The sequence below is a fragment of the Nelumbo nucifera genome, chromosome 4 (genome assembly GCF_055504915.1).
Source record: "Nelumbo nucifera cultivar China Antique chromosome 4, China Antique-T2T, whole genome shotgun sequence".
Classification (NCBI taxonomy): domain Eukaryota; kingdom Viridiplantae; phylum Streptophyta; class Magnoliopsida; order Proteales; family Nelumbonaceae; genus Nelumbo; species Nelumbo nucifera.
This window is the reverse complement of record NC_142652.1, coordinates 12,228,092-12,253,897: the sequence shown is the minus strand read 5'-3', so window position 1 is coordinate 12,253,897 and position 25,806 is coordinate 12,228,092. Positions and strand designations below refer to the sequence as shown.

Sequence of the window (25,806 nt, the reverse complement as noted above, 5' to 3'; positions counted from 1 at the left end):
GCCAATGCTTCTTTTCCGGTATGAGAAAAAGAAAACGACTGTCGCTGATTCTTCCACCGTCTAAGAACGTGAAAACAATTGTCGCTGCTTTTTCCACCATTTGAGAAAGGGAAAATCAAATCATTGCCGTTGAAACCTCCGGCAACGATTGTCTAATTGGTGTTTGGGTATGAATGAAACTAATTAAAGACAATTTTCAGCAGAAGTGATTGATTAAAGAGATTTACACGAACATACCAATCTTAGTTCCTTTGTTTAATACTGTTAGAGAAGGTGATAAAAGAATTATCTAGGAACTTTAAGTTTCTTTTCTAGAAAACTTTCCCTACTTCATCTGCATGGAATGATGATGTGGCCAAACCAATATATGTAAGAAGAAGGGAATCTTTATTTACCTGTTAATTTTAGATCATATTTTTTCAGCATATTAGACCCAACTTCATCTTCAGATTTTATAGTTAATTTACATCTTATTATATTATTTATATTAAAATTTATTTATAATTTAAAATTTTTATTTATTTTAAGTAAATTTATTTTTCAATAAAATATTGTTATCTAAAAAATTTTCGGGGATTCGGGTCCCCACGGGAACCCATCCCCGTCAGAGATTGGGGATGGAGGACAAAATTTATCCCTGACGAGGATCGGGGATGGGGTTTAATTTCACAATTAGGGTCGGGGACGGGGAATATGATCCCTGCCCCATTGCCATTCCTAGATGCAAAGCAGATTGTTATGGACGCACAACAGCGCGCGCCGCCCGACAGCAGCACGCACAGCAGCGCGCGTGACCACGCATAGCAGCACGCACAATAGCGCGCGCTACCCGACAGCAGCACTTAGGAGCCGCACACGCACCATCCGACAGCAACACTAGAGAGGGGCCCACACGATAGCTCAACAGGATGGGTCCACACTTATTTTCCCACAACAGCTCTGCTCGCCAACTCGCCGCCAGCTACATCATTCCTCATCCCTTATCCTTATCCTTATCTTATCTTCTTAAGTAAGAGTTGTATTACCATTAGGAGTTTGAGTTTGAGTTGGATTACCCTAGCCTAGCCGAATCCAACAAGGAATTCCCTTTTGTAATCTCCTATATTAAGGAACTATGAGTTGAAATAAAACATTCAGTTTCTAGTCAAGAGAAGAGTGAGGAGAGTTCGGGTGGTCTTTTGGATAAATCACCCATTCGGTTTTCCACAATAGAGACTGCACGCAAGGGAAGGCACAAGGGGAAGCAAGAGGTTCTCCCCGTGGACCGACCCGTGACGAGATCCTATGCCCGGGCCCATAACACAGATGCAAACATCACTACTTATCCTTCACCCTCCCCACAACCCCACCACCACCATCACTACCTGTACTACTTCAAAGCTTATTTGGCTTACTTTCGCTTGATTTGTAGCCGTCGGTGGCGGGGGGTGCAGTGTGTTTGGAGACGTGGCATGCTTGTGCGGGGGCCACTTATATCATTACCAAAGAAAGGGAGTGTTGTCATGTACCTGCCGTAGGGGCACCTGGACCAAAAAGGATTGCTACATGGTAAATGCAAATGTTTCTCTCCTCCCCTTTCGTCTTCCAGCTTAACCTTCTCCTTTCCTCTTTCTCTGGTATGTCAGTTTTTTTGCTGCAAAATCTAGATTTAGCCGAGTGTGTGTGTGTGGGGGGGAGAGAGAGGGAGAGACTATGTACTATTATAAAATACAAAAGTGGCCTTGTGTACTTGTCGGCTGAGCATCCGAACAATGAGATTTGGCAACTATGGCCAAGAGGAACAGAAAACAGAGGAAAGCGGGGAGAAGAAAGTGGAAAAAGAGAGATCGGGGGGGAGAGAGAGAGAAATGTGAAGGGATATGATGTAAAAGGGATTACCATTGCTGCTGTCCATATGTTGTGAGGTGGGGGAAGGTGAACAGTGTTTTTCTTTGTCCAAATAATTATTTCAAGAGTAATATGGGATTAAAAAACATTGCAACCACAGATTTCAGTGGAAAGCTAATGGAAAAAAGTCTTTGTCTCACGGTTATAATACAGGGGGTCTTTATCGCAAAACAAAGTACAGGTCTTTGTCAGACCATAGCATGGGGGGGTTTGTAATTTACCCTTTTATTTATCAAAGCGGACCGACGGAACGGTCGGACCATTTGACCTGAGAACCATACCTGTAATTATGCAGCAGTTATGGGTTCAGAACCGGAAACGAACTCTTCTAATTTTCGCACAACCGGAATATCCGATAAATCACTTAAACGGGTAGCCACGTGTTCAAAAAGTGGTGTACACTGCGCACCGAGCGTATTGTGATAATGATCAGAGTCAAAGTTATCGTACAAATATACAATCGTGTATAAGGAGTGCGTAGAGCTCTCCCCCAACTCCGCATTCTTAGGGTTTTAGAATTCTGCGGTGCGTGGTTCTCCAAAGTCGTCTCTCGCTGTCTTGATCAGATCGCGAGGGTTTCTGCAAACCCTATATTTTCTTTCACGGTAAGCTCAGAATTCATTATTTTATTCTTTTTCATTCAAATTGAAACTCTGCGTTTTTCGGGGCTGCATGAAATAAATCATGGAAACCCTAGCCCTTTCATCTTCATCAGAAGGGGATTACGGTTTTCTTGTGCAGGGTTGGGTAAAGTTAATGTCCTTTTTTTTCTTTGGTCATTAGGTTGTAAGTGGCCTGGCATAATGTCTCGAGTCTATGTTGGGAACTTAGATCCCAGGGTTACCGAAAGAGAACTCGAAGATGAATTTCGAGTTTATGGTGTTCTTCGGAGGTATGATTTTTATTTTTAAAGGTTTAATGTGTTATTTCTGTAAAGATAATTTTTTTCTTACTTATTTATCTCGTTGATTTATTTATTTGTTTTAGGTATCTAACACGCGTAGAACATGATTCATCCGTATTGGAACATAGATAAATTCTATTTTTTTTTTAATTTTTGTTTTATGTTCTTATATATTTGATGGGGATAATTTATTTCTTTGGTATGGTTCTGATAATTGTATCACGAATTTGAAGAAAACGAGAAAAGAATTTAATACGGTTCTTATCTTTTAACCACATGAGGTTATTGTACCTACCAGCCTTGCCCCCTATTTGAGAATATTAACATAATTATACACCGAGCAATTTATCATAAAAAATAGGAAAACGATTTGTTTTTCAGATATAGAATCGTCGAATATGTAAAACAATACCGAATGATCTGTTTATTCCTATTGATGTGAAGGGTGAATTGTAACTCAGTCTTTGAAGCCGTTTTGATTGTGTTGGGTAGTCCTGTTTCACTGTTAAGGATAAAAGAATTGAAGGTCGCAACCCTCTTTATAGTGCCAGCATGGCATCCTCTCTCCCTGTCAACGAGGCCTTTAGGAAGAAGTTTTTGAAGTTCCTATAGTCATTGGGACTTCAATACAAGGTTCAAAATATCGATATGTATTGGGCCATATCGGCCAATATGTATCATATCGGGGCTTCCCGATACGCCCCTACAGGGGGTATTTTGGGCTCTTGACCAGTTCAGAGGGTGGACGGACCTTAAACCGGCCCCTCTGAACCAGATTCGAAAAAACTAAAAAAAAAAACTATCGATACTGCTCGATATGACACTACCGGCGTATCAATATTTTGAACCTTGCTTCAATAGACTCCTTTTTTAAACCCCAAATTGCTGACCATTCTTTAAGTTCATCTGTTGTAAGGGGCCATCTTACTTATCCTAAAGATGAACCATTTGCTTGGGAGGCTGCTCATTATAAGGTTTATATGCTTCGTGCCCAAGTTGCTTTGTCTCCTTTTTTTTCTGGTTCTTTTGCTAAAATTCTGTGCACCTATTTGTGAGATTCTCTTTTGTTCTGATAAGAGGAACCATTTGTTTGTTTATTTTGGACTACACTTTCTGTTGGACATTTGGGTGGAAATATGTAGGGGAAGTTTGAAAGATTGTTACAACCACTTCCTAATATTGTACAATATTTTGAGTTATTACTACTTGTTAGGATTCCATGTGTAAGATATTTAAAGGGGCTAACATGGTGTGGTCACGAGAATTTGGTTTTCTATGTTGGGTTTCTTGGCCCTTACCCGTGCCTAAACTGAGGCAATGTTCCCTTTCTGTTGTGGAGTGTATAAAGTTGAGATTTGATCAATAAAGCTACTATTTACAAGGAAGGAGAGATTGGGGAAGATGTTATTCTAAAGAATTAGAGTGATGTGGATGGGTGTATACATTCTCAGATATTGTATCATTATTATATACTGTTCAAATTGATCAATTTCTTCTCTTAAGATTGTTTAAAGACCAAGTATGCTTAATGGGAAAAGAAGATCAATCACATCGATCTAATAACTAGGAGGGAAAATATTATGGGTGGATGCATTTGTGCAAAGCATGGGTTTTTCCAATTAGTAACAAGATATATCGTTGGCTAAGATACTTTTGTTCTGTGGATCGGGGAAAATTTCTTTAAATATCTATAAAACCACTCTTTCTTTTTGGGAGATAACATTGTTCATAGATGAATGAATCAAATAATTTGTAAATCATGGATGAATGCAATTGGGGGATGCTTAGGATGTTCTTAGTAACACGGAGAATGAATGTCAGTGGAGCTGCTCTTCCCAACTAAGGTTGCCATAAAGAAAAAGCAGTCCCTAGAGGTGTAAATTGGGCTGTGTGGGCCCATAATGTGCCATGTCGTGTTGTGCACCAGGCTGGTTCATGGGCCGAGCCTTGTGTGCCCGGAACGGCCTGCGTATTGTTGGTAGCAGTTCCTTGTTGTAAGAGGAAGGATCTAAAAGACAATGGGAAGGTTAAAGGACCTGAATGAAAAAGGGGCTAGGAAGGAAGATGTAAAGTCTTGAGTTTAATAGAAATTATGTACTTGTAGAGGGTGGAATCGTGGTTTTGCAAATTTTGCATATGGCATGTTCGATAATGTTGTGTGATGACAAATAGAAGGATTTTAAGAATATTTAAAATTTATTATGTTTTGCTTCTTTAGTCATGGTTGTGTTTCATGTGTTGATGTGTTCTATAAAGCTCAAATTGAAACACACGAATGAATGTTAGGTGCTTTTGTAATTTGTGTTTGCTGCGGTATACTTTTCTAATTGTCTTTTATTCATTTTGATATCAAAGGGTTCTTCATTTTCTTTTCCTTTGTTTATCCTGAAATTAATGCAGTGTCTGGGTAGCTCGAAAGCCACCAGGTTATGCATTTGTTGAGTTTGATGATCGCAGAGATGCTTTAGATGCAATTCGTGGATTGGATGGTAAGTATTCCTTTTTTTCTCTTTGGGAACAGTCAGTTATTTTTTGTCTAGATGCTTTTACCAATTAAGGTTTTTTTACTGTTCCATGCTTCATTTTTATTTTCTTAATGTGCAGCTATGTTTTGCCATCTAATTGTCTTGTTTGACACTGTTCCTAACTTTTATTGTTAATCTTTTTATATTTTTATTTTCTTCTTATGCTTTTTATTTTTATTATTAATATGATGGTAGTTACCTTTGAAGACCACTTCTCACCAAAAAAAAAATGTTTGGTATCAGTGTTCATGGGCAAAATGCAAACTTAAGGCTTATCTTCTTGCAGTGGCAATGAAATTGATCATGCACTTTAAACCAAGACCAAATACATTTTTTATACAAGACGAAAAAAGAAACCTAACCAGTTTGGACTTAGTAATAATATAATCAAGATTAACACACATGTTAGCTCCCTTGCCTGAATGATGGCTGAAAATGGATGAAACAACCGAGTAAAATAAATGGAGCTGATAGAGGAACAGTTGAAGGTCCAGCTGGTCCAAGAAAACTTTAAAGAATCCAAGAGGAATTGGTCTATAGCAATTACCTCCTTGAGATGCTGTAGGGCTGCTGATTGGGGGGGGGGGGGTCCATGAAAGACCCAGTAGGACTTCAATTGTGCCTATTGATCTACATCTTATAACTTTTGGATTCTTCTTGACTTGCCAGGTTGATTCCTTAAAGGAGCTCTTGTTTTTAATTTTCTAAAACAAGAAAGGTTTTCTTCTGTCATGAAGTGGCATCTTGCCTCATTGTTGAATTGGTAGTTGGGGAAGCTGTTCATATTTCTCTCCTAATTAGTCATGGAGGATGATGTATTTTTTTTTCAAATAAGTTCATATCGAACAGTAATACATTATGCAATGTGAGCTTTGAAACTTAATTGTAACTTTTACAGTTACCGACCTTTGGAATTTGACTGAACTGCTAGGAGTTGTTGCTTAATTTGTTATTTACCCTTCTGACATTTATTTATATGCTTACATATGTATACAAGGTATTCCCTCTTATCAGTTTAATCTTCTCTTACAAGTTGAACTGATTTTGGGAACTTTAGCTGCACATAAATTCCACATAATGGAGCCTTTTAATGGTTCAGACTTCCCTGTGTTAAGTCTTTTGTTGGGATTGGATGTTTCACAACTATTGTTTTATAGGCTTTTGGAGATTTCTATTTATTGATACATTTCTTTAACAGGGAAAAATGGGTGGCGTGTGGAGCTATCTCATAATTCAAAGGGTGGCGGTGGAGGTCGTGGTGGTGGACGTGGTCGTGGTGGGGGTGAGGATTTGAAGTGCTATGAGTGTGGTGAACCTGGTCACTTTGCTCGGGAATGTCGCTTACGGATTGGGTCACGAGGCCTTGGAAGTGGACGGCGCCGAAGCCCTAGTCCCCGATACCGTAGGAGTCCAAGTTATGGTCGCAGGTGTGTTTTGAGTTTTGTTCACAACAAATGTTGTGTGATGTGTTTATTTTTACATTTTTAATTGCTTGTTATGTATATATTATTTTTAATTCATAAAGGGAATATTGTCATGTGAAACAAGGTGAGTTGACCATAAAATTTTTGGTTAGCTTACTGGTTTAGCTAGTTCAAAAAGCTTTAGCTTTGCAGACTTTTTAAATATTTGAGAAATTCTTATCTTAGCAAGCTTTTCGTAAATTATTAACCTGCCATTCTATGATGTCCAGATATGGAGACTGGTACGGGATACGTGGATTCAGCTCTTCATTTTTCAAAACATAGTACAGGGATATGGATACGAGTATCCTGTCCAATGTGCTGACAACCATGCTTTTGTTTTTGACCTACCCATCTTTTACTGCATTTACCTTTATCAAATTGAACAAAACTTCTAATATTTATTTATGCTAAAAAATTTTATATGAATTGTGTCATATATGTTTATATTCACAAAATAACTACTTTAATGATCAGGAGTTACAAAAACAGTATTTGGAAAGCTCTTGGTGTCAGTACTGGTAGTTCGTGCCGTCTTTGTTGTACACTAGTGACATTTAGGTTTTCCTCCTTTCACCTATCTTGGTATTATAGCTTTTTGCTTATTTTACAACACGTGTTCTTTAGAACGTTATTTTCTCTGTGCTGTTAAAGAATCTTTTGGGTCAATAATTGATTCATCATCTTAAATGAATATTTTAACCTTCTTTTTCTCTGTCATTTTTTTTATCTGGTTTTGGTTTGATATGATCTGGTCAATATTTGTGCTATCACAATTGGTCCATATCAGTATCTCATTAGTCAATTCATTTTTGCTACTGTAGGAGTTTTACATTTTGCCTGGTTTCAAAGAAATGAGAGAAGAAAACACAAAATGCTGTATTTTTTTGTCATAACATTCGTTTTTGGGTTTATATTGTCCGCTACACCAACTAAAATTACTTTGTTTGGTTTTTTCTTTTCCTTCCATTGATTTGGGAACCAAACACAGTGCTAATTTTATATAGATTCCCGATGCTTTGGTCTTTCTTTTTCAAGGGAAAAGAATTTTGATCCTATTTAGTTGAAATAGGATGGATATCAAGGAATTAGGAATACAGAAAAATTAGGAAGAGAAATTTGAAAAGGATTTAGGATTTCTATTTCTATGTATAAAACTAGTTGTAAACTTGTGATTTAAAATGTATAACCTTGGTGAGCATTAATTTATGGGGCTTGACTCCCAGTCTCTTTACAGGTTACTGAAGGACCCATCTTGGCCATGAAGTTAACCTGCAAATTATTACTGATTGCAGGCAAAAAAAGAAGCAAAATTTTCTTCTCTAGTGTGGTAATGCTAATGCATCAAAATCTTGATTTATGGATTTTTTACTACATTTATGGCACAGGAGTTACAGCCCCCGAGGAAGAAGATCTCCACGAAAGCGCAGCATAACACCTCGCCGCGGCCGCAGCTACAGCAGGTCTCCACCTTATCGTCATGCTCGTCATGAGTCACCTTATGCTAATGGGTATGTCATTGTTCCGTTCATATGGAATTTCCCTTATATGCATGAAAATCTCTTATTACTGATATTTATTTGCCCAGAGGCTGAGGACCATATATAAGCAATTTTGTAAATTGCCTGACTAGTGGTTTCCCATCCTGGTATTGGAATTGTTCATCTGTACTGTTCATATATTCTCATAACATTGGTTCGTGTGCCATCCCCATTTGCATGCATCAACGTATCTATTTTATTATTGCTTATATTTATTTTTGTCCAGAGGTGAAGACAAAGTCGTTATCTATTCTACTGGTATGGGAATTGTTCGCCCAGGCTCTCTCTCTTTTCATATAGTACTTGCTATAACATTGACCACACATCAAAATTCCAGATAGATTGGATGATCTGATACGGACTGCCTGGTCTTTCACTTAAAATTGAATCATCGTTAGACTATGGGAACTGCATGATCTATCACTCCTAACCATGTAGTGATTACTAGTGGCCTAAGTGTTTAACGTTATTCTAATTCTTGGTTACTGTTTCCAGAGATCAACGCCGGAGCCGAAGTTGAAGCAGGCTGTCACATCACCCCAAGAGATGATTTATTGGCAATACTGTAGTACTAATAGGATTGATCGACCAACAGCAAACTTGTCTTTCTGTTCGATGCATGACCCTTGGGTTTGTTAGGAATTGGATTTGGTTGAGTAAATGGCTTCTACAATGTTCTAGCTGCAAAAAAGGGGTGCTTTTGACTCCTCGCTTTTGCTCCGACAATACTCTTCCGCTTATTGAAACCTGGAGAGGTTACTTTCCTACTTTATATTGCACCATGATACTGCTATTTATATGCTTTTATACCATGACTTTTGAACTCTTATTAAATGGTTAGGAGTAGAAGTTTCTGTAAAATCTTACACAGTACGTGTGCCTTTGTGTTTGTGTTGAGGTGCGGTTTCTGCTAAAACGGCACCGTCGCCACTTACTGCTCCCTACAGCACACGGGTTTCTCTGCATCACTGCATCTCTGCTTGTCTGCTTCACACCATCTACTTGTTGGTCTTTGTGCTTAACCATCCAGCTTGGCCGTGTGTGACATTTTTGATGTGCACCCTTCTGCAACAAAACCCTAATGAGGTTTCTGCTATAACGACGTCGTTGCTCCTTACTACTACTACTGCACACGGGTTTATCTGCTTGTCTGCGTCACATCTATTCGCTCCTTGTGCCCAACCAGCTTGAGTCACATGTTTGAAACCGCCAAAGCTCAGAAGCTACCCTCCTGCAACAAAACCTTAGACCCATTCCTTTAGAATTTTCTGCTAGTTGGTTGGTTCAAGATGATGGAGCTGTTTATCTTCAGGTACACCATGTGTTTCTGCATTTGTGGTAATGAATTATTTATCGGAATTTGCCTCGCACCTTTTACCATGCTTCGTGTTTGTTTTCTTTTAAGAAACAAACAACGTTGAGGCAAATGAAAAACGAGATTTAACGGGCATTTGGTTGTGTGCTGATTGTCATTACTGTTTCCGCCATTTCTTCAGTGAGCTTGTAATCCTGTGTTCTCGCGATTTCTCCATGTATTGATTGATGTTCACGCTTTTATTTCCCCAGAAGAGGAAAAGAAATATGTGTTTGGCCTGTTAACCACAATCTGATAGTTTGGGGACTATTCGGTATACTCCAACTTGGGCTTTGCTTGTGGTGTACCTGGTGGTTTGTCACTCTCACTACGTTCCTATTTAGGAGGGGTTATCTTTAGCTTCCAAGTAGCTCTGCTTAGAGAAGCAACTGGAAGAGGCATAAATGGAGAGCTTCGTTAACGGTTGTGCATTGACCGGTCTTGGCTCTGGATTTTCTTGTCAAACGTCACTGTGTTCTACCTCACAAAGCCAGTCGTCACATCGTGAAACGGTGAAATTCCTTCATATCACCACTGCATACTGGGACGCATGGAACAATCGCACCATTCACCGGGGGCCTATGCCTGGGGTGGGAGCGCATTACGCACCCTATTAAATACCGTTTTGCCTATCAACGATTGCTAGTGTTGTTATATCTACTCCATTTTCATAGCATGGTTGAGAATTGCAGTATTCATGAATTTTAATTATCCTATGTTAAAGGGGGAGGTTGAGGAACCTTACCTTAGAACACGGTGTATGACCGTACCAAAATATCAAATTCCCAATTCTCTCTTTATATCGTGCATAAGTTATTTCGCATTAGCTTGCTACAGAGCATTGTTCACTCCTTGAGCAAAGGAGCCTAAGTTTGCTTGTATCAAGGCATAGTAGTAGTATCTATACGTACTGGATTTTTAGGTTATTTGCTGATACACTCATTCTTGGCCAGTTTGAATGATCCATGCTTGCTAGGGGTTTGAAACTTTGAATCATGATTACTTGCATCAAGGCAACAGTTCTTGGGCAATGTCTTAGAAAACATGGGTTTTAACTTTTTAAGTTTTAACCCGTCTTTTATATAAATTAAACGATCTCTTAAATAATAATAACATTTATATTGGTTTCCAAAGGTGCATGCATGTTTTAGTTTGTCTATTATTTTCCGTTGTTTCCCGAGTTTTCTGGTAATTTCCATTTCATTTGTCGAATTTGAAGTAGGGTGTCTAAAATGGTGGGAAAAAATCATGTAGCTTGCTATGACTTAATTAGACAAGGCAACAATCAAACTAACTGGTTCTAGCCGAGACCTTGTATCAAATCCTACTGTCATTAGGGTTTGGGGAGTGGTTAGTGAAGCCTCATTTGGTTCATGCCTGAAGAGTATAATGGGCTGAACTCAGGCTTGGCTTTTGCCAAAATTTGAATGGGCATGACCCGGAAGCCAAGCACGATATAGTGTAAAGTCGGACCCATAGTTTGGCTTATGAACAAGTTTACTTAAAATCTATATTTTTGAACTGCCATTGACTTGAATGGTTGGACCATTTGACTTGGGAACTGTTTAGGCAACTGGTTCTGTTTTATCCCAAATCCTGTCCCTGGCCAAAAGTGTTGAATTGGTCAATGATCCATTGACTTGGGTGGTTAAACTGTTGATTCATTTGACCTGTTCAATGGTTTTTGGCCATTTTTTTATTTTTATTATTTAATTTAATTTAATTTTCAGAATGAACCGCCTGTTTTGTTTGAAAAGTGAAAATTTAGGCTTAATAAAAATGCAAAATCATGGGTCAGCCTCAAATCAATATCAAGTAACCTGATCCCAACCCAAATCTTATCAGATGTAGCTTTATTCATGTTACATGCAAAAAATATTGATATATAAATCATAAATATATTGTAAAAATACTTATCTGAAAAAATAACACATTGAACTTCATCTAGAGCGAGCAACCTTTCAACCTTTTAGGCCAAATTTAACTCACGAAGTTATAGACGGCGAGAACTGAGAAACGGGAAAGAACCTTCCGAGGACTTGGGTTTAGTCAAGAGTCAAGTCTTCCTCTTAAGCTCCGCTTAGCTATCTTTGAATGTGGTGGAAAAAATTCATCATGTAAAAGTTAGTCCATAGAAAAATCCTGTGTAAAAATTCATCGGTTTTAAAGTGAGAATTGCTGTAAATATACATTGATAAAATCGATGTAAGATAAAAAAGTCCAACGAAAAATTGTTGTAAACTTTACAGCTGAAAAAGTGAATTAGGTTTAGGTATGAAATTTTACACCGATCCGCGATCGCTTTTACATATGTCGATTTGCATTTACAGTGAGAGAAACAACATCAGTCCTTTAACCTCCATAAACCATCCGAAGACTTGACCATTGGCGCCATAACAGCTGCAGGGAGGGCCTACTTGTCACATCCCTACGTCTCAAATTTCAGTCCAATTCAACATTCCACTTCAATAATTTAGACATGACTGTAGTTAATGTGTGAAGAAGACTTTGACTTGTTCATATAGTCAAGCCCAGACTGTAGTTAGTCAAGCTATTACCCATTAATTGCATGGTGGTTTCATAAAACCCTTTGAACCACAGAATCGCTTTCCCAGTCACACAAAGAATTGAAGACTTTTAGGTGGTCTCTTTTCAGGGCTTTATCTAATTATCTTCTTAAAGAACCAACCCTGAAGTCATGACCCTCATCCGTAGATTTGTGGAGTTTGGACAGCTCAGTAGAGAAGAAAAATGCAACAAGGAGTGGAGATGATGAAGGTCGACAATCAGGCCACGATGACGTTGAAGTTGGGATTACCTGGCCTTCTCAGAGAATCGCTGAAAATCTTTCACAAAAATCCCAAGTTCATCTTCTTCACTTTCCTTACCTCCATCCCTCTGTTCTGCACCATGCTACCCCACGAAATGTTGTTCCAACGAGCCCTGATGGAAGCGGTAGCAACTCTAACAGTGCGTACCGAATCCACTGATTCCATCGACAGCCCAACTTACTACGCCGACGAACAGCTTCGGACCATAGAAGGTTTGGTCTGGTCCATGTCACACCAATTCCTCAAGCTGGCTCTTCTTTATTTGTTTCCTCTCCATGTCTGCGACCTCCTCAGCATTCTCGCAACTGTTGATTCGGCATCGGCAATTTATGCAGGAGAGGAAGGGACGGATGGTGTGAAGGAGATGGTTCAGAGACTCATCACCAGAACAAGATGGAAAGGGCCTTTCATCACCTCCATCTTTGTTCTCACCATGTCTGCTGTAATTCTATTCGAAATCATCTTCATTGTGGCATTAAGCTACTATGCACCAGGGATCAATCTGTCTGAATTGTTGTATGGGCTGTTGAATGCGGCGTTGTACGCTGCATGTTTTTTAGTGCTATTCAAGAAATGGTTGGAATGGAGTGCTGTATGGAACATGGGCGTTGTTTTCTCGATCCTGGGGAAGAGACATGGGATCGAAGCCTTGGAGTTATCGGCGTATTTTAGCAATGGTAGCTGCAGGCAGCTCGGGTTTCTTCTGATGCTTGGTTTGTTCGTGTGGAACCTGGGGTTAAGGCTGAGCTGCTTCCTCCTCCTCCATTTGGTGGGACGCCAGGGGAATCAATGGACTGAAATTCTGGCCACGTCTGCACAGGTTAGCTTGATGTGCTTGGGAAATGTCTTCAAGTGGGTGACCTTCATGGTTTACTATTACGATTGCAAGAACCGCTTCTCCGAAAAGAAAATCCATGTGGAGGAAGCATCAAGTGTTTAAAAGTCGTCCATCACACTGTCATACGGCCTGTTCCCCCCCCCCCCCCCTTTTTTTAAGTTTCGTGATATTTAATTATCTACCGTTTGATCGCACGCGACTTGTATAACAAGCCAAATTTAGTTGATTAATCAGATCAGATCCAGATGGCCTAAGATCACATAACCCTCAACTGAGTGTGGATCCCACCGAAATATATTAGACAGAGGATGAAAAAAAAAAGATCAAAACCGGGTCCATAATCCTACCAGTGGTAGATTGGTAGGAGCAAGGTTTTAAAAACCGGACCGGACATTGGCAACCGGTTCCCGGGTCAAAGGGCCTGATCATCCGGCTCAAACAGATGGATCATTCTGATTTAAAATAATAAAATAAAAGCGGCTAAAAACTGCTGTTCGGGTCCATGGTTCGACCACCCAAGTCAGTGGGTTGCTGATCAAGTCAACAGTATTTGGCCCATAAAATGGTTCTAAGGTGAAATAAAATCGATTGCCTGATCGGTTCTTGGGTCAATTGATTTGACCATTTGGTTCGCTTCGATTTCCAAAACCATGGGTAAGAGTGCAATATTGCTCGATCTGAACCCTAATCAACTCTACTCTTAAATTGGGCAATAGAGCCCAATAGAAGATGATTATGAAAAAAATATACATAAATTTTTCAAAACACGATCAACCCGTTCAAGCTCAATTAACCCAACCCAATCCATCCCAAGTCCAAGCCCATCCCATGTTGTGTTGGGCTAAGCTCAAGGTGGTTGATAAATTTGGGCTTAACCCTGGGTTAGGCACTTAGGCTAGGCCTGTGCCTACGACTGTTAATGGGTTGGCTCTGGTTTGCGTTAGAGTAAATCCATCCTAAATCGAAAAGAAATTAGGCTATACCGATTCTGAACCAAACCCTATCGGGACTATCGAGTCTGGCCCAGTAGGACCGATTATGTTCTACACCTATAACAATGGCGTCTCTTCCCTCTTCCAAGGTTTTAAAAGCCAAAGCAGAAAAATACAAAAAAATGATAAATACAATGTTCTTGATTCATAGATTAAAAAGAGGAAAAGCAATAACAAAATAAAACACTATAACACTAATTATTAGAACACAATATATTAAAGCAATGAATACAATGCATTGAAGAACGAATAATCAAGCTCAAACATTAAAAAAAAAGAACAAAAATAAAACACAAAATTACAAACATTGTACAGATCGACTGTAGGAATAAAATAAAAAACATGGAGACAAACACAGTACAGATCGACTGTATAGGATTAAAATCAACAACTTTTTCTATACCTCGAGTTTGGTGAATGGAGTTGAAAGAAAAAAAAAAAAAAAGAAAGAAACATAAACGACTATATGGACGATTTTTCTTGGAGTCTTCATTCTTCTTAGTTTTTGTCTCTTATATCTGTTTTGGTTCATTTGGTGATTGGATGGACGGAAACTAGGGATGTAAATGAAATTGGTCAGATTTGAATTGGGATATATTCGAATTCGATCGACATTGTTCATGTCAGATTCGATCCGAAGATCTAGGATTCCATTTGAATTCGAATCCTATCGGTAAATTGGATCTTCAGATCTGATCTGATCTGACTTGTTTTCTTTAAAAATTAATAAATTATTAAAAGAAAAATAAAATATACTAATTTAAATAAATAAAAAATACAAATATTTTTTAATTATTTTTATCACATATATATATTTTATAAAAAATAAATAATATAACAATATATATCGATCGGATCTTCTCAAATTGAATGGGAGAAAAGGATCTGAATCCTATTATCTGATCCGATTCAAAGATCTGAACAAGAGTGATCCAAATTCGAACAAATGGAATCAGATCTCAGATCGGATTGGATCATATATGCACCCCTAAAGGAAACGAAAGGATCTACGATGTATGTTAGATGGCCAAAGCTTTTTCTTGATAGGTCAGAGTTGCCAATGACTTGGGTGTGCCGCTGTGGCATTCTTAATCTAAAACAAAAGATGTAAAGATTAGGGTTGGGGTATTCATCGATTTAGGTAAGTTTTTATTATGGTTATTGTATTTGAAATTTTAACCCCCAATTATATCTAATATTACATGAAAAACTATCATATATATCACAACACTTATCGGTTCGGGATAATCAAAAACCGGTCCCAACCCATTAATAATTGGGACAAATCTTGAAATCAAAACCGACCCAACGATACAAATTATAGAACCAGATGTGATATAAATGATTCGGTTTGATTTGGTTAATCGCGTAGAACCGACCCATTAACAGTCATACCCGTGCCTAAGATTTACACCTTTCGGGTTGGGCATGGGTTGACCTTTAATCCAACCCAATCCGCCCAAATTGCATCTATACCAATTGGTTTTGAAAATATGGATGTAGTAATTAAGGCTTAATTTGGAAGGAGTATAAATACAAAATATCATGGTTTTCAAAATCGGATTGGATTGGACGGTTGGATTGGAAAAATCGGGAATTGGTCACTTGATTGGTTCCATTTTTCTCTAAAACTGTTTTTTTTTTTTCTCAAAACTGTTGATTTTGATCAGCAAGCCGCTGAACCGGCTAGTTAATCATTTGAACGGTTTTAATCATTTTCTAATTTTTTTGTCAAAATGGGCCGGCCATTTGGATCGAACAGTCGAACCATTCGAACCGGTAACGGACCCCTGACCGATTCAGTCACCGATTTACTTTTAAAAACATACAAAATATAAATATGTAGAATGCAAAACCTTATATTTTATATTATTTTATATGTATTTATATTATACATATTTGCATTTATACTCCTTTCAAACTAAGCATAAAGTTGAATCGAGTATTACGTTATTTGAGCTCGAGCTCGATTAAAAAATTCAGAGCTTGGAACTTAATTCAAGTGGATATTACTTGAGTCGATTATAAATAAATCAAAAGAAAAATATATTAGGAAACTTGTGTATGTATTAAAAAATTATAAATATCTAAATAAAAAATATACTATGAAGATCGATTATAAATTTATTTATTTAATCGACGCATAAAATTAACGTCTATATATTTATAATATAAATATATTAAAAAGATAGCATTTTATTATAAATTCATTAGTACACTCGAACCGGATCGGTTCGAAAACTCTTTACTCAACCCATTAACAGCCCTAAAAGGTATGCGTGATACGCTCATACGCACCAACGCCATTGGAGCCGTGCACTGGGAACATCTCCTTGTTCTACCATAGCGACTGGCGAGATATTCCCGATGTACAGCTGCAATGGTAGTTGGGACCCTGTGTTGGATAGACTGAAACTCCCAACAACTCGTCGTTTAATAGAAAGAAAAAAATCTCCTTTATTATGGTCATCTGTGGTCTCTGCCGACTGCCGGAGATCCAGGGGGAGGGGAAGGGGATACAGTGCGCACGGGAAAATGCCAGGCCCCGGTCCTCACATGATGTACACGCTGGGTTCGGGAGTGGGACTGATGAGCGTATCCAATGGACGGTTCAGCCCTCACCACTGCATCGTTTACGCCATTAATGCGTTCTTGGGTCCGGACCTGGGTTCGTTCTCCGAGTGGATCAGTTCCACCCTCGGCGTAGGCCAGAAATTGGGCTCTCTGATTATGGACGCAATCCACCACCCCTTCTACTACATCTTAATCCTAGGTCTTCCCTTGTCTTTGTTGTACAGTTGGCTCTCCAGGGTTTTTCTCCAGAAGGGCTTCCTCGATTCTTTTTCAGGAGTGAGTGTCTGGAACTGATTCTGAGAAACCCAAATTGATCCTAAAAATTACTATTTCTCCACCTGGACTGCAAATTTATTATGTTATCAATCTGCTGCTAGCTCTTGAATTCTGGAATTAAGTTTTTCTAAACAGTAATTGTTCAATTGAGTTGACTTGGAGGGTGGGTGTCCATGAATATCGAATTGGCATCTGCTATGATTGGTTTTAGTTCCATGAATACTACTGAATTTTTAACTTGTTTTTGTCTTTTTGGGTTGTTGCTCTGCGCAGGTTCCTCTTAATAAAAGGCAATGTTTGCTGTTACTCTCTGCAGGTTCTTTATCGCACTTTTTCTTAGATCACTTGTTTGAGGTGAGAATTTCTTTCTTCTTTTAATTCTTCCACCGATTACAGTTACAGTGCTTTGGTAGAGCATTGATGTAATTGAACTGATTGAGACCTTCTTGATCTATGTGATTACAAGTCCAGATACTGTTGTGCTGCATGGCCTGATCTTTTGTTCCAAGTATTCTCATATCGGAACAAAGGATTTCAACAATTTTCAGTTTCCATGAGTGCTTATTGCTTTATATGGCATGCCGATAAGTCATCAGTTTTGATTGTTCAAGCAGTAGAAATGAATGTGGTTCAGGAGCTTAAACTGACTACAAAATCTTTGTTTTCTCTTCAGCTTTAAAAATTTTATCTCGACTGGTATGAGACCTTAAGTCCTTTTAATTGGATTAGTTTTTTAGGCCCAACCAATGAGGCTTGACTCACCAGGATGATGTTCTGTAGCCTGCAATTATCAGCTTTGCCTGTTGCCTTTATCCCTATATTAAAAAGTTAAATTTGATAAGCCAGAAATTGTGACTTACTGTCAGATATATATTGACAGGAAAATGGTCATTCTTCAACATATTCTTGGATATTGAGCACCGGTTGGTGGAAAAGCCGAGCTGCTGTCAATCCTGATGCTGTTATTGTGGTGGGGTTCTTGTGCACCTTCCTGATTGGGGGATTCATTTACATAAACAGGTACTCTTTTTTTTTTCATTAAAACATCATTACTTGTTTTCTTCTACTAGTTCTTTTTTTTTTCACACAGAGTTCAACAATTGTCCTAAGTTCGTATGTATTTACAGTACAATGCCATATTTATAGGGTGGTATATTTAGGGGTGTAACTTGGGCGGAATTGATTTGAAATTTTGTTAAAATTTGAATGGACCCAGCCTGAAAACCTGGTCCTGATGCAGTGAAAAATCTTCAAATTGAGTACCCAAGCTTGCACCTCTAGGTGTATTGGGTTGTCGCATGAGCCTCTTTCCACTTAGGTGGCATCTTAATATTTTGTGAGTTTCTGAGTAGGGTTTTTGCCAGGCATTCATTATGGATTTTGTCAAGTGAGTTGTTCTAAGGCGATTGGTTATTTTGGGCTGTGAAGGTGTTGACTGTTGAGAACCCGCGCCTCTTTTGTATGCCAAGCTTATTATATGCCAGTATGCCACCTCTTGGGGCTTTTATTCTTTAATTTTTCTTTATTCACTCCTGCCCCAACCTCTTTTCCTCTCTACACCTATTATTGCCTATTATTTCTTCTTAACATGGCAATGGTTACTGATGGAAAAAAGTTAGTTTTATATGGCCTCTTGCATCATCCTAGATATGAGCAGATTGTATTGTTTCTCTTCATGCAGAGTAAAGCCAACAAAGCCCATTAGAGCGCAGTCTAGTTCTAGTGGATCAGTTAAACTTCTTCTAACCATAGCTAGCCTATACTGCCTCTGGTGTGCAAGTCAGATATACTGGAGAAATCCTCCTCAACCAGCAGTTGGTGAAGAATCTGACCTCGGGGTTCTTGTGTTCCTTGCTATTTATTTCTTTCTACCGCACAGTCTCTGTATCATGTCGATGAACGCAATAGAACATCTCCCTGTTTAACATTTTTAGCAGTCTAGGATGAGGAATGAAACTTCCCTCCGATGACAGTCTGAAATAAACATTTATTAGATCTTTTTCAGACCCCAGCCTCCGCTGGAGGCATCTCCCATGTAAACAGCAATTTTGATATGCAAGAGATCCATCATTTCTATAACAAGTAATTTAAACATCAGTGGAGAAAATGTATGGTTGCATTATCTATTCAATTGTCTGTAAGATTTCCATGTACATAGAAGGGTAGGATTTTTTTGTGTGGCTAAATTTCTTGTGAAGAGTAGAATTTAAACCTTAGGTTGGAAGGTTGGATTGAGAGAACTGACGTAAGGTAATAAAATCACCACAGTTCTCCGGTTCTTCCCCACTATATAGGTTACGTGACCAGAAACACGTTTCATGCAGCTGTCATATAAGATAATGTCAACGGTAGCAATAATTCATCACATTTCAACAAAGAAATGAGGGTGATTTCAACACCGATAATTCATGTTAGGAACTTTATGTGCTTAACAAAATGTGCCATCCGGATATGAGAAATCATTACTCCATTATATGAGGGATAAAAATAATTCTTTAAATTTCTCAAAACTCCTATTACATCTCTCTTTGATTCAATGCGTTCTACTACCAAGGGGTGCTAATTCCAAAGCGGCAAGATGCATTCAATGAGGATGATTGCAGAGCTGAACTGCATTAGCTAAATCCTGATTGTCAATATTTAGCAGTTCTCTAACTTGATCTTGGACCAATCACCTTTTTCGCGAAAGATGGCAAACAGAAAGCCGCAGAATGGATCTGAAAGCAAAACAAGAACAAGAATGCCTCCGGTGAGTAGCAACAAAACGTGTTAGACGAGTGTTTTTTCTCTCTCTCTCTTTTTTTTTAGGGGGGGGGGAGGTAAATGCAGGAGGAATTGATCCAAGCTAGTAGGAACTACATCAATTAATCTTACCAGTTGAGCCATTAGGCTAATTGTGCACCTTGGGCAGGCTAGGGTTAAGCATTTATTAAAATTTGAACAGGTGTAAACTAGTGAACTAAAGGTTAGGAATGAAGGATTACCTCCGAGTTGTAAAACTTCAAGGGTCCTTTAGTTCCTACATTCTCCCCGTTCACATCTATGGGGTTCACTGGATGCTTGAAATCAACTGGTGGCCCCTCGGTGGAGCAAAGCATGAAACCTATCACACCACTGTGATGAAATTGACCAATAACATGAATAACAGTCGCCATCGTATCTAACAGTAATATAATTATAATGTTATATGCATACATGGGGAAGGGGGGGGGGGGGTGTAGTGATAGGTTCCAGATAACACATGCCTTGGATATGTAGGAACTGTTGTCCATGCATAATTAACAGAGCCTTTGAATATTTGACGGCAGTTAGCAACAATGTCTTCAATAATGTGCATATGAAGCCATATGCTTTCTGCCTGGGTGCACACAACTCCCCCTGGGCGGAGAGCCCTTGCTACTGACTCAAAGAATGGCTTCTCAAAAAGCTCTTTTGCAGGTCCTGGTTATGTCAAAAAGTAATTATCTAAGCATCCAAAATAATAAAACTCAAATCCTCCTTTAAGCTTTAAGTGATGGATTGCAAAAAGCATTTACCAATTGGGTCGGAAGAATCCACTATGATCGCATCATAAGCACCTTCTGCAGCAGTCTTCAAAAATGCCACTCCTGCACGAAAGCCAAAAAGAAAGTGTATCAACAATGGAAAAAGGAAAATAAAAGAAATGCAACAATACGTTTCACAAAGGGAAACATACCATCACCAATATGCAGGGTTACACGAGGATCATCATAACCAACTGCTAGGTTTGGGAAAAATTGCTTGGAAACCTAATAGACAAGAAATACATTCCAAAATTGTAACTACTACTGCTAACAAAATCAGTTAAGTTCTTGGACCAAAAGCATGGGATGGTTGTGCTCCCTTGTAGTGTGAGAATAAATTTGAAGAAAAAAGTATAAAGTATAGCTTCAGAATCCAGAGATAAATGGTGAATAATGAAGCTTTCTTTGTCTGAAAATATAAAAAGATGAAACATAAGGAAGCTTCTTGCACATGAGTTCATCATCTAGAGCTCGTCTGGGAGGGGGCCTCTGTGGTGATTGAGAAACTTCTTGCACATGGGCACCTAGTCATATGCTGGAAGCATTATAATTCCCTATGACCCTATCCATGAAAAGGCAATAAAAAACATTATAGAAATTATGATTTACTCACATCCACAACCATTTTATCAATTTCACATATATCTATCTGTTCAACTGAAGAATGGCGAGATACTTCTCGCAGAACACCACCATCTCCTCCTCCAATCACCAAGACCTGAAGAAACAAAAGGTTGACTCAATAATTAAAAAAAAGGTACAATGTGCCAGTTGTTCTATGTAAAGTTGCTGCATAATTTTAACAGCCAACAATGATTCCAGCTGCCCCTGCCCAACAAATTTTTGTAAAATCGTGAATTTGTGTAGTTTAATACAAGCTAGCCCCCTTAAATATATCATGCTTTTTTAAGCTAAACGTACATATGGTTTTTTAAATATACCATATGCTCCTGCATGTGCCAATAAAGAAAACAAACTCGCTTTAGTGACTGCCAACAAATTGATTTCCACTTTACTATTCCATGAAATACCTTCCTACAAACAAATGCTATACATTTACTTTCTCTGAAAAATAGTTTATTGTCAGTAAAGTTTTAAACATGGCTCTTTATAGAGCATAGTGACAGGACAGGTTTTGTGTGGCTGATCCCAAATAATTGGGATTAAGGCTGAGTTGATTCTACTCAATCCTGTATTGGTTGTGCCATAACTGTATTACATTGATTATTGATACATAAAGTACCATAGCCATGTTTAATAAAAACAATTTTTTTCTCTGAGAAATTTAATTTTATAAATTGCTTCATTTCTTGTGTTGAAAGTTATCAGTGTTGGTATGTCCACACTTGAGCTGAATCCTGCAGATACAAGTGCTTTAACCATGTTGAATTCATCATGGCATCATTGTCCCCTTGGGTTCATTGCCTATAACTCAATTTTTGCTCTAGTGTCCCCTCCCAAAAAGGAAAACAAAATCTTCATTCTAAGAAACATTTATATTTAATTTTTAATGCTTAAGTGAATAAGTGAATTGCTAAATATGCATCAGGAAAATCTAATTAGTAAAGGCATTTTATAAATTATATATGTGGATCTATGAATTTTCCTTACTGTGGATGAATATATATATATATATATATATATATATATATATATATATATGAAACTACCTTCTTGGGGTTTGGAATTGAGCAAAGAGGAAGGTGTGCAATCATTTCTTGGTATGCGCATTCATCCCTCTCTGTGAGTTGAATCACTCCATCCAACACAAGAACCTTTCCATAGGTTGATGACTAAAACAAGAAACAACAAAGTAGTATAATGTAATTAGCATAAAAATAATATGTGCAATATAATGTTTAAGCCAAAATATTTACATCAATCAAGAAAGCCTTGAACAATACCTGGAATACCATAACATTTTGATACTCGGATTTTCCTTGAAATAAGATCTTCTCTACCTTCAAGGAGTGTGCCTCTCCTGTAGAAGACAAAATAATCTCTTTATGCATGCCATTTTCTCCATCCTTTCATTCATGATAGTGACAAATACTAATCAAAATTTGTGCAATGTACATATGAAAAAATGGAGAATCAATGTCGTAAGACTCAGAAGCCAAACCAGACTAAAAACTGGAATGCTCAACAGGTCACGGTTTTACTGGACAGTTACAATCCAATTCTTGCAACATTTTAGTGAACATTTCCAAAAACCAACTTCTAAAAGGAAGGGGATGAAATTATCAGATAAGACAACCTGCAATTATGATGTCATTTAAAGTTCCAACTTCAAAATTTTATATAACATTTGCATTAGAAATACAAAAATGTAACATATATAGATACACAAGCAGAGAGAGATTGGGGGGTAAAAGTGGAACTTTTGGACTAGTAAATAGAATCACATGCTCGTTGCTGCCATAAGTAGTAAAAGTGAGCATTTTGTACAAATGGAAATGAGTTGCATACGAAAAAAAAAACATGGGCCCAACCGAAAGTGCATCTAATGAAGAGAAAAAAACACATCGCAACTGTCTGCAAAATTCAATTGGAGTTCTGATTCAACGTTCTAGAATCAACATATCCAAATTATGTGTTTTATGCTTCAACATTGTTTACAAATATTTTTTGGCAGAATTGGTGGAATTTCCACAATATTTCATCAACATTTGGATAATTTGTACATTATGAACCGGAAATTGTGCTGTTATATCAGAATTCTCAAAATATCAGGAAAATATCAAGGGAAGTTAGGCTTTTTTTCTTAATTCCAGGAGGTCTCATCCTCCTTAGACTTAGAGAGCAAATTGTGCAAATTTTCAAGGAAATTACAAACCATGGCTGTAATCAGTGTAATGTAAAATAGGTACCACTAAGTCCATACATTAGACAACATAAAATATCTCCATAAATTTCTGAAAGGGGAGCAGAGAAATGTATATCATAGTAAATAAAATATAACTAGTTTTGTTTGGATCACAGGAGTAGATATTGCAAACAGCTTTTGTCCACATTTCTCTAAACTCCCCAACACTGAAAAGAAGTCATGAAACAGTAGAATCTGGAGATTCATGGAATTGAAAAATCTAACTGTCTCCAATTCCAAATCCACTCTAATCTAAACATAACCTTATAGTGTGATTGGTAGATAACAAGATTTATTAGAAAAAACAATAAAATAGAAGCTACTAGTGAGAGGTTGGGTCAAACAGCTCCATCAATAACACATGGCTTGTTTTAGAGGGTTGCACACATTGATACAAAATTGTTAATTAGAAAGACAAAAGAAAGGACAAGGGCCTTAAATGATGCGCAGAATGAGGTTGGGAAGGTGTTAAAGATTTGGGTGTGAATAAGACAGAGGGATTCTCCTGGGGGAAGGGAAGGGTGGGTACACTTAAGGGGGTAAAGTGGTCAATAAAGTTGGGAGTGAAGGAGGTTCAATGGTTTTCAGGAAGTGCCAGGAATGTAAAAAGCGGGTTGGGTTAGGAAAGCAAAAATTCTTAGGAGAATGACCAATCAGCCCAGATAAGAATTTTATAGCCCCAAAGTACAGGGAGAATGCATCTGCAGGATGTGGTTTCTGGGGGGAGAGGACTAGTAGTAGGGGGCTGGAATTCAGAATTCTGAATCGTGTGTATCCGTACTTGTCCGAAAATTGTTTCTGGGTATCTGAATAAAGAGTTAAAGACGCACAGCTACAATGATAGCCTGGAAAGCCAAAATCTGACATTCGTGACTAGACACAAAAGGAGACATGCCCACAAAACATTGGACAGGACGAGATGCAATAATTTCAGTTTGAACTCGCAAGCAAAAGCAAACGAGAAAAAGAAGATTAAGCGCAAAATGAAGGAAAAGGCAGATATTCTTAATGGCAAGACGGAGATGCTAAGCAAATCTAGTCAGTAGCCAAAATAAAACTAAAATCAAAAGAATCTATAAACCCAAAACGAATGATGAACAAACAAAACCAATCAATAGTCACAAACACCCATGTTTTTCAACTGAGACTATAAAGAGGATGCATTGAAGAGCTAATAAGATAAGCGAGATAGATAATTAACATTCGAGGAGAAAATAAAAAACAATAACCATAGCATATCCGAAAAAACAGAATCCACTATCATAATCCGAGCACACCCATCAAATGCCCAAACCGAAAACCAAGCATTATAACACAGACATAAACTCAGAATTTGAGAGAAACCCACCTGGCCACATTGGGCTAATCTCAGAAAACCAGCCGGGAATGACAGAGGAGATGCAGCGGGGCTCTTTCCCGTTCTCCATCTGGACAGAAACGCCATTCCCGTTGTTCGCGACCGCAGCCTCATCTCCTCTCGGCCTCTTAGCAGGTAAATCAGCAGCAGAAGACGCAGCAGAATGAGCTACACCCTCCATGGATTCTCGTCCCTCCTTTGTGCGTAGAACTCTAATCGACCCGGCAACAAGTGAAACTTTCTGTTGTAGGGAGTGCCACAACCTGAGCGAGCTATTGACAGTCGGAAGAGAAGATATCATGCACAGTGCAAGCTGTCAAGGATAATAACAGAGACCCGGGAAGACGCCTCCTCCTCTCACGCTCCGTCTTACACTTGCTGGCTCTCTCTGCAACTTTTAAACCTTTTTAGTAAGGAAATAGAAGGTAATCCCGAAACGGAACCGCATAATTACATTCAAGTACACCATATGATGGACTATTCGATTAGGGTTGTGACTTGTTGGAATTTGGGCATAACTAACAAAAAAAGCCTAAAATTTTTAGATATTTTACGCAATTGCCACTAGTTGGGAAATTGCCTATAAGCCTATAAGCCTCAGCGTCTGTTTGGGATGGAGGGCTTTCAAGCCTTTCATGCAACTACAACAGCATCTCGTATTGCAAGGTAGGCCCCACGTGGAAAGCTAGAAAGCTCTATTTCGTGAGCCCAAAAACAATGTTGTTGAGCTGAGAAATTGAATTTCTATTGAAACTAGTTTTGGTATCTTCTTGATGTTGAAGGCTGTTCAGCTCAATTGCCCCTCCCAAATGGGCTCTAGCTTTACTAGTAAGCCGATTTCTTGGTTGAATTT

At 38.3% G+C, this 25,806-nt stretch overlaps 4 protein-coding genes across 9 annotated transcripts; 3 read left to right on the top strand and 1 right to left on the bottom strand.

The window, feature by feature from the left end:
- The first annotated feature begins 2,334 nt into the window (after positions 1 to 2,334).
- Positions 2,335 to 9,922, top strand: LOC104607901 (serine/arginine-rich splicing factor RSZ21). Of its 4 annotated transcripts, none has more exons than XR_016085497.1 (7): positions 2,336 to 2,492; positions 2,671 to 2,779; positions 5,192 to 5,280; positions 6,515 to 6,743; positions 8,168 to 8,290; positions 8,816 to 9,632; positions 9,887 to 9,922. XR_016085497.1 is itself a non-coding variant. In XM_010273659.3 (6 exons), the coding sequence occupies exons 2-6, from the start codon at positions 2,691 to 2,693 to the stop codon at positions 8,838 to 8,840; spliced, it is 555 nt and encodes a 184-aa protein (XP_010271961.1). In that variant the 5' UTR covers positions 2,336 to 2,492; positions 2,671 to 2,690; the 3' UTR covers positions 8,841 to 9,922. The 4 variants fall into 4 exon arrangements, 2 of the variants coding, with proteins under 2 accessions (XP_088759239.1, XP_010271961.1); XR_016085498.1 differs by having other exon boundaries at positions 9,817 to 9,922; XM_010273659.3 differs by having other exon boundaries at positions 8,816 to 9,922.
- A 1,138-nt stretch (positions 9,923 to 11,060) lies between these two features.
- Positions 11,061 to 13,533, top strand: LOC104607900 (uncharacterized). Its single transcript, XM_010273658.3, has one exon. It carries the CDS (start codon positions 12,426 to 12,428, stop codon positions 13,443 to 13,445), a length of 1,020 nt encoding a protein of 339 aa, XP_010271960.1. The 5' UTR covers positions 11,061 to 12,425; the 3' UTR covers positions 13,446 to 13,533.
- Positions 13,534 to 16,687: 3,154 nt separating this feature from the next.
- LOC104607899 (uncharacterized) lies at positions 16,688 to 19,292 on the top strand. Of its 3 annotated transcripts, none has more exons than XR_016085599.1 (5): positions 16,688 to 17,185; positions 17,459 to 17,539; positions 18,066 to 18,205; positions 18,550 to 18,668; positions 18,867 to 19,007. XR_016085599.1 is itself a non-coding variant. In XM_088903515.1 (5 exons), exons 1-4 carry the CDS (start codon positions 16,703 to 16,705, stop codon positions 18,618 to 18,620), a joined length of 711 nt encoding a protein of 236 aa, XP_088759641.1. In that variant the 5' UTR covers positions 16,688 to 16,702; the 3' UTR covers positions 18,621 to 18,668; positions 18,867 to 19,007. The 3 variants fall into 3 exon arrangements, 2 of the variants coding, with proteins under 2 accessions (XP_088759641.1, XP_010271958.2); XM_088903515.1 differs by having other exon boundaries at positions 18,614 to 18,668; XM_010273656.2 differs by lacking the exon at positions 18,550 to 18,668 and having other exon boundaries at positions 18,867 to 19,292.
- A 225-nt stretch (positions 19,293 to 19,517) lies between these two features.
- On the bottom strand, positions 19,518 to 25,385 carry LOC104607898 (spermidine synthase 1). The gene is made up of 9 exons (XM_010273655.3): positions 24,945 to 25,385; positions 22,635 to 22,711; positions 22,401 to 22,523; positions 21,344 to 21,448; positions 20,883 to 20,955; positions 20,722 to 20,793; positions 20,431 to 20,626; positions 20,170 to 20,299; positions 19,518 to 19,902 (listed from the first exon to the last, which is right to left on the bottom strand). Exons 1-9 carry the CDS (start codon positions 25,252 to 25,254, stop codon positions 19,837 to 19,839), a joined length of 1,152 nt encoding a protein of 383 aa, XP_010271957.1. The 5' UTR covers positions 25,255 to 25,385; the 3' UTR covers positions 19,518 to 19,836.
- Between the last annotated feature and the right edge of the window lie 421 nt (positions 25,386 to 25,806).

What these genes read in the sequence shown, in the direction of transcription:
- LOC104607901 (XM_010273659.3), top strand. Translation starts at nt 2,691, where the DNA reads ATGTCTCGAGTCTATGTTGGGAACTTAGATCCCAGGGTTACCGAAAGA. An exon ending in AGTCCAAGTTATGGTCGCAG is followed by an intron (nt 6,744 to 8,167) that starts GTGTGTTTTGAG and finishes TTTATGGCACAG; the next exon opens with GAGTTACAGCCCCCGAGGAA. An exon ending in GAGTCACCTTATGCTAATGG is followed by an intron (nt 8,291 to 8,815) that starts GTATGTCATTGT and finishes TACTGTTTCCAG; the next exon opens with AGATCAACGCCGGAGCCGAA.
- LOC104607900 (XM_010273658.3), top strand. Translation starts at nt 12,426, where the DNA reads ATGCAACAAGGAGTGGAGATGATGAAGGTCGACAATCAGGCCACGATG.
- LOC104607899 (XM_010273656.2), top strand. Translation starts at nt 16,703, where the DNA reads ATGTACAGCTGCAATGGTAGTTGGGACCCTGTGTTGGATAGACTGAAA. An exon ending in TCTTAGATCACTTGTTTGAG is followed by an intron (nt 17,540 to 18,065) that starts GTGAGAATTTCT and finishes ATATATTGACAG; the next exon opens with GAAAATGGTCATTCTTCAAC. An exon ending in GGATTCATTTACATAAACAG is followed by an intron (nt 18,206 to 18,866) that starts GTACTCTTTTTT and finishes CTCTTCATGCAG; the next exon opens with AGTAAAGCCAACAAAGCCCA.
- LOC104607898 (XM_010273655.3), bottom strand. Translation starts at nt 25,254, where the DNA reads ATGATATCTTCTCTTCCGACTGTCAATAGCTCGCTCAGGTTGTGGCAC. An exon ending in AACCCTGCATATTGGTGATG is followed by an intron (nt 20,794 to 20,882) that starts GTATGTTTCCCT and finishes GCTTTCGTGCAG; the next exon opens with GAGTGGCATTTTTGAAGACT. An exon ending in GGATTCTTCCGACCCAATTG is followed by an intron (nt 20,627 to 20,721) that starts GTAAATGCTTTT and finishes TGACATAACCAG; the next exon opens with GACCTGCAAAAGAGCTTTTT.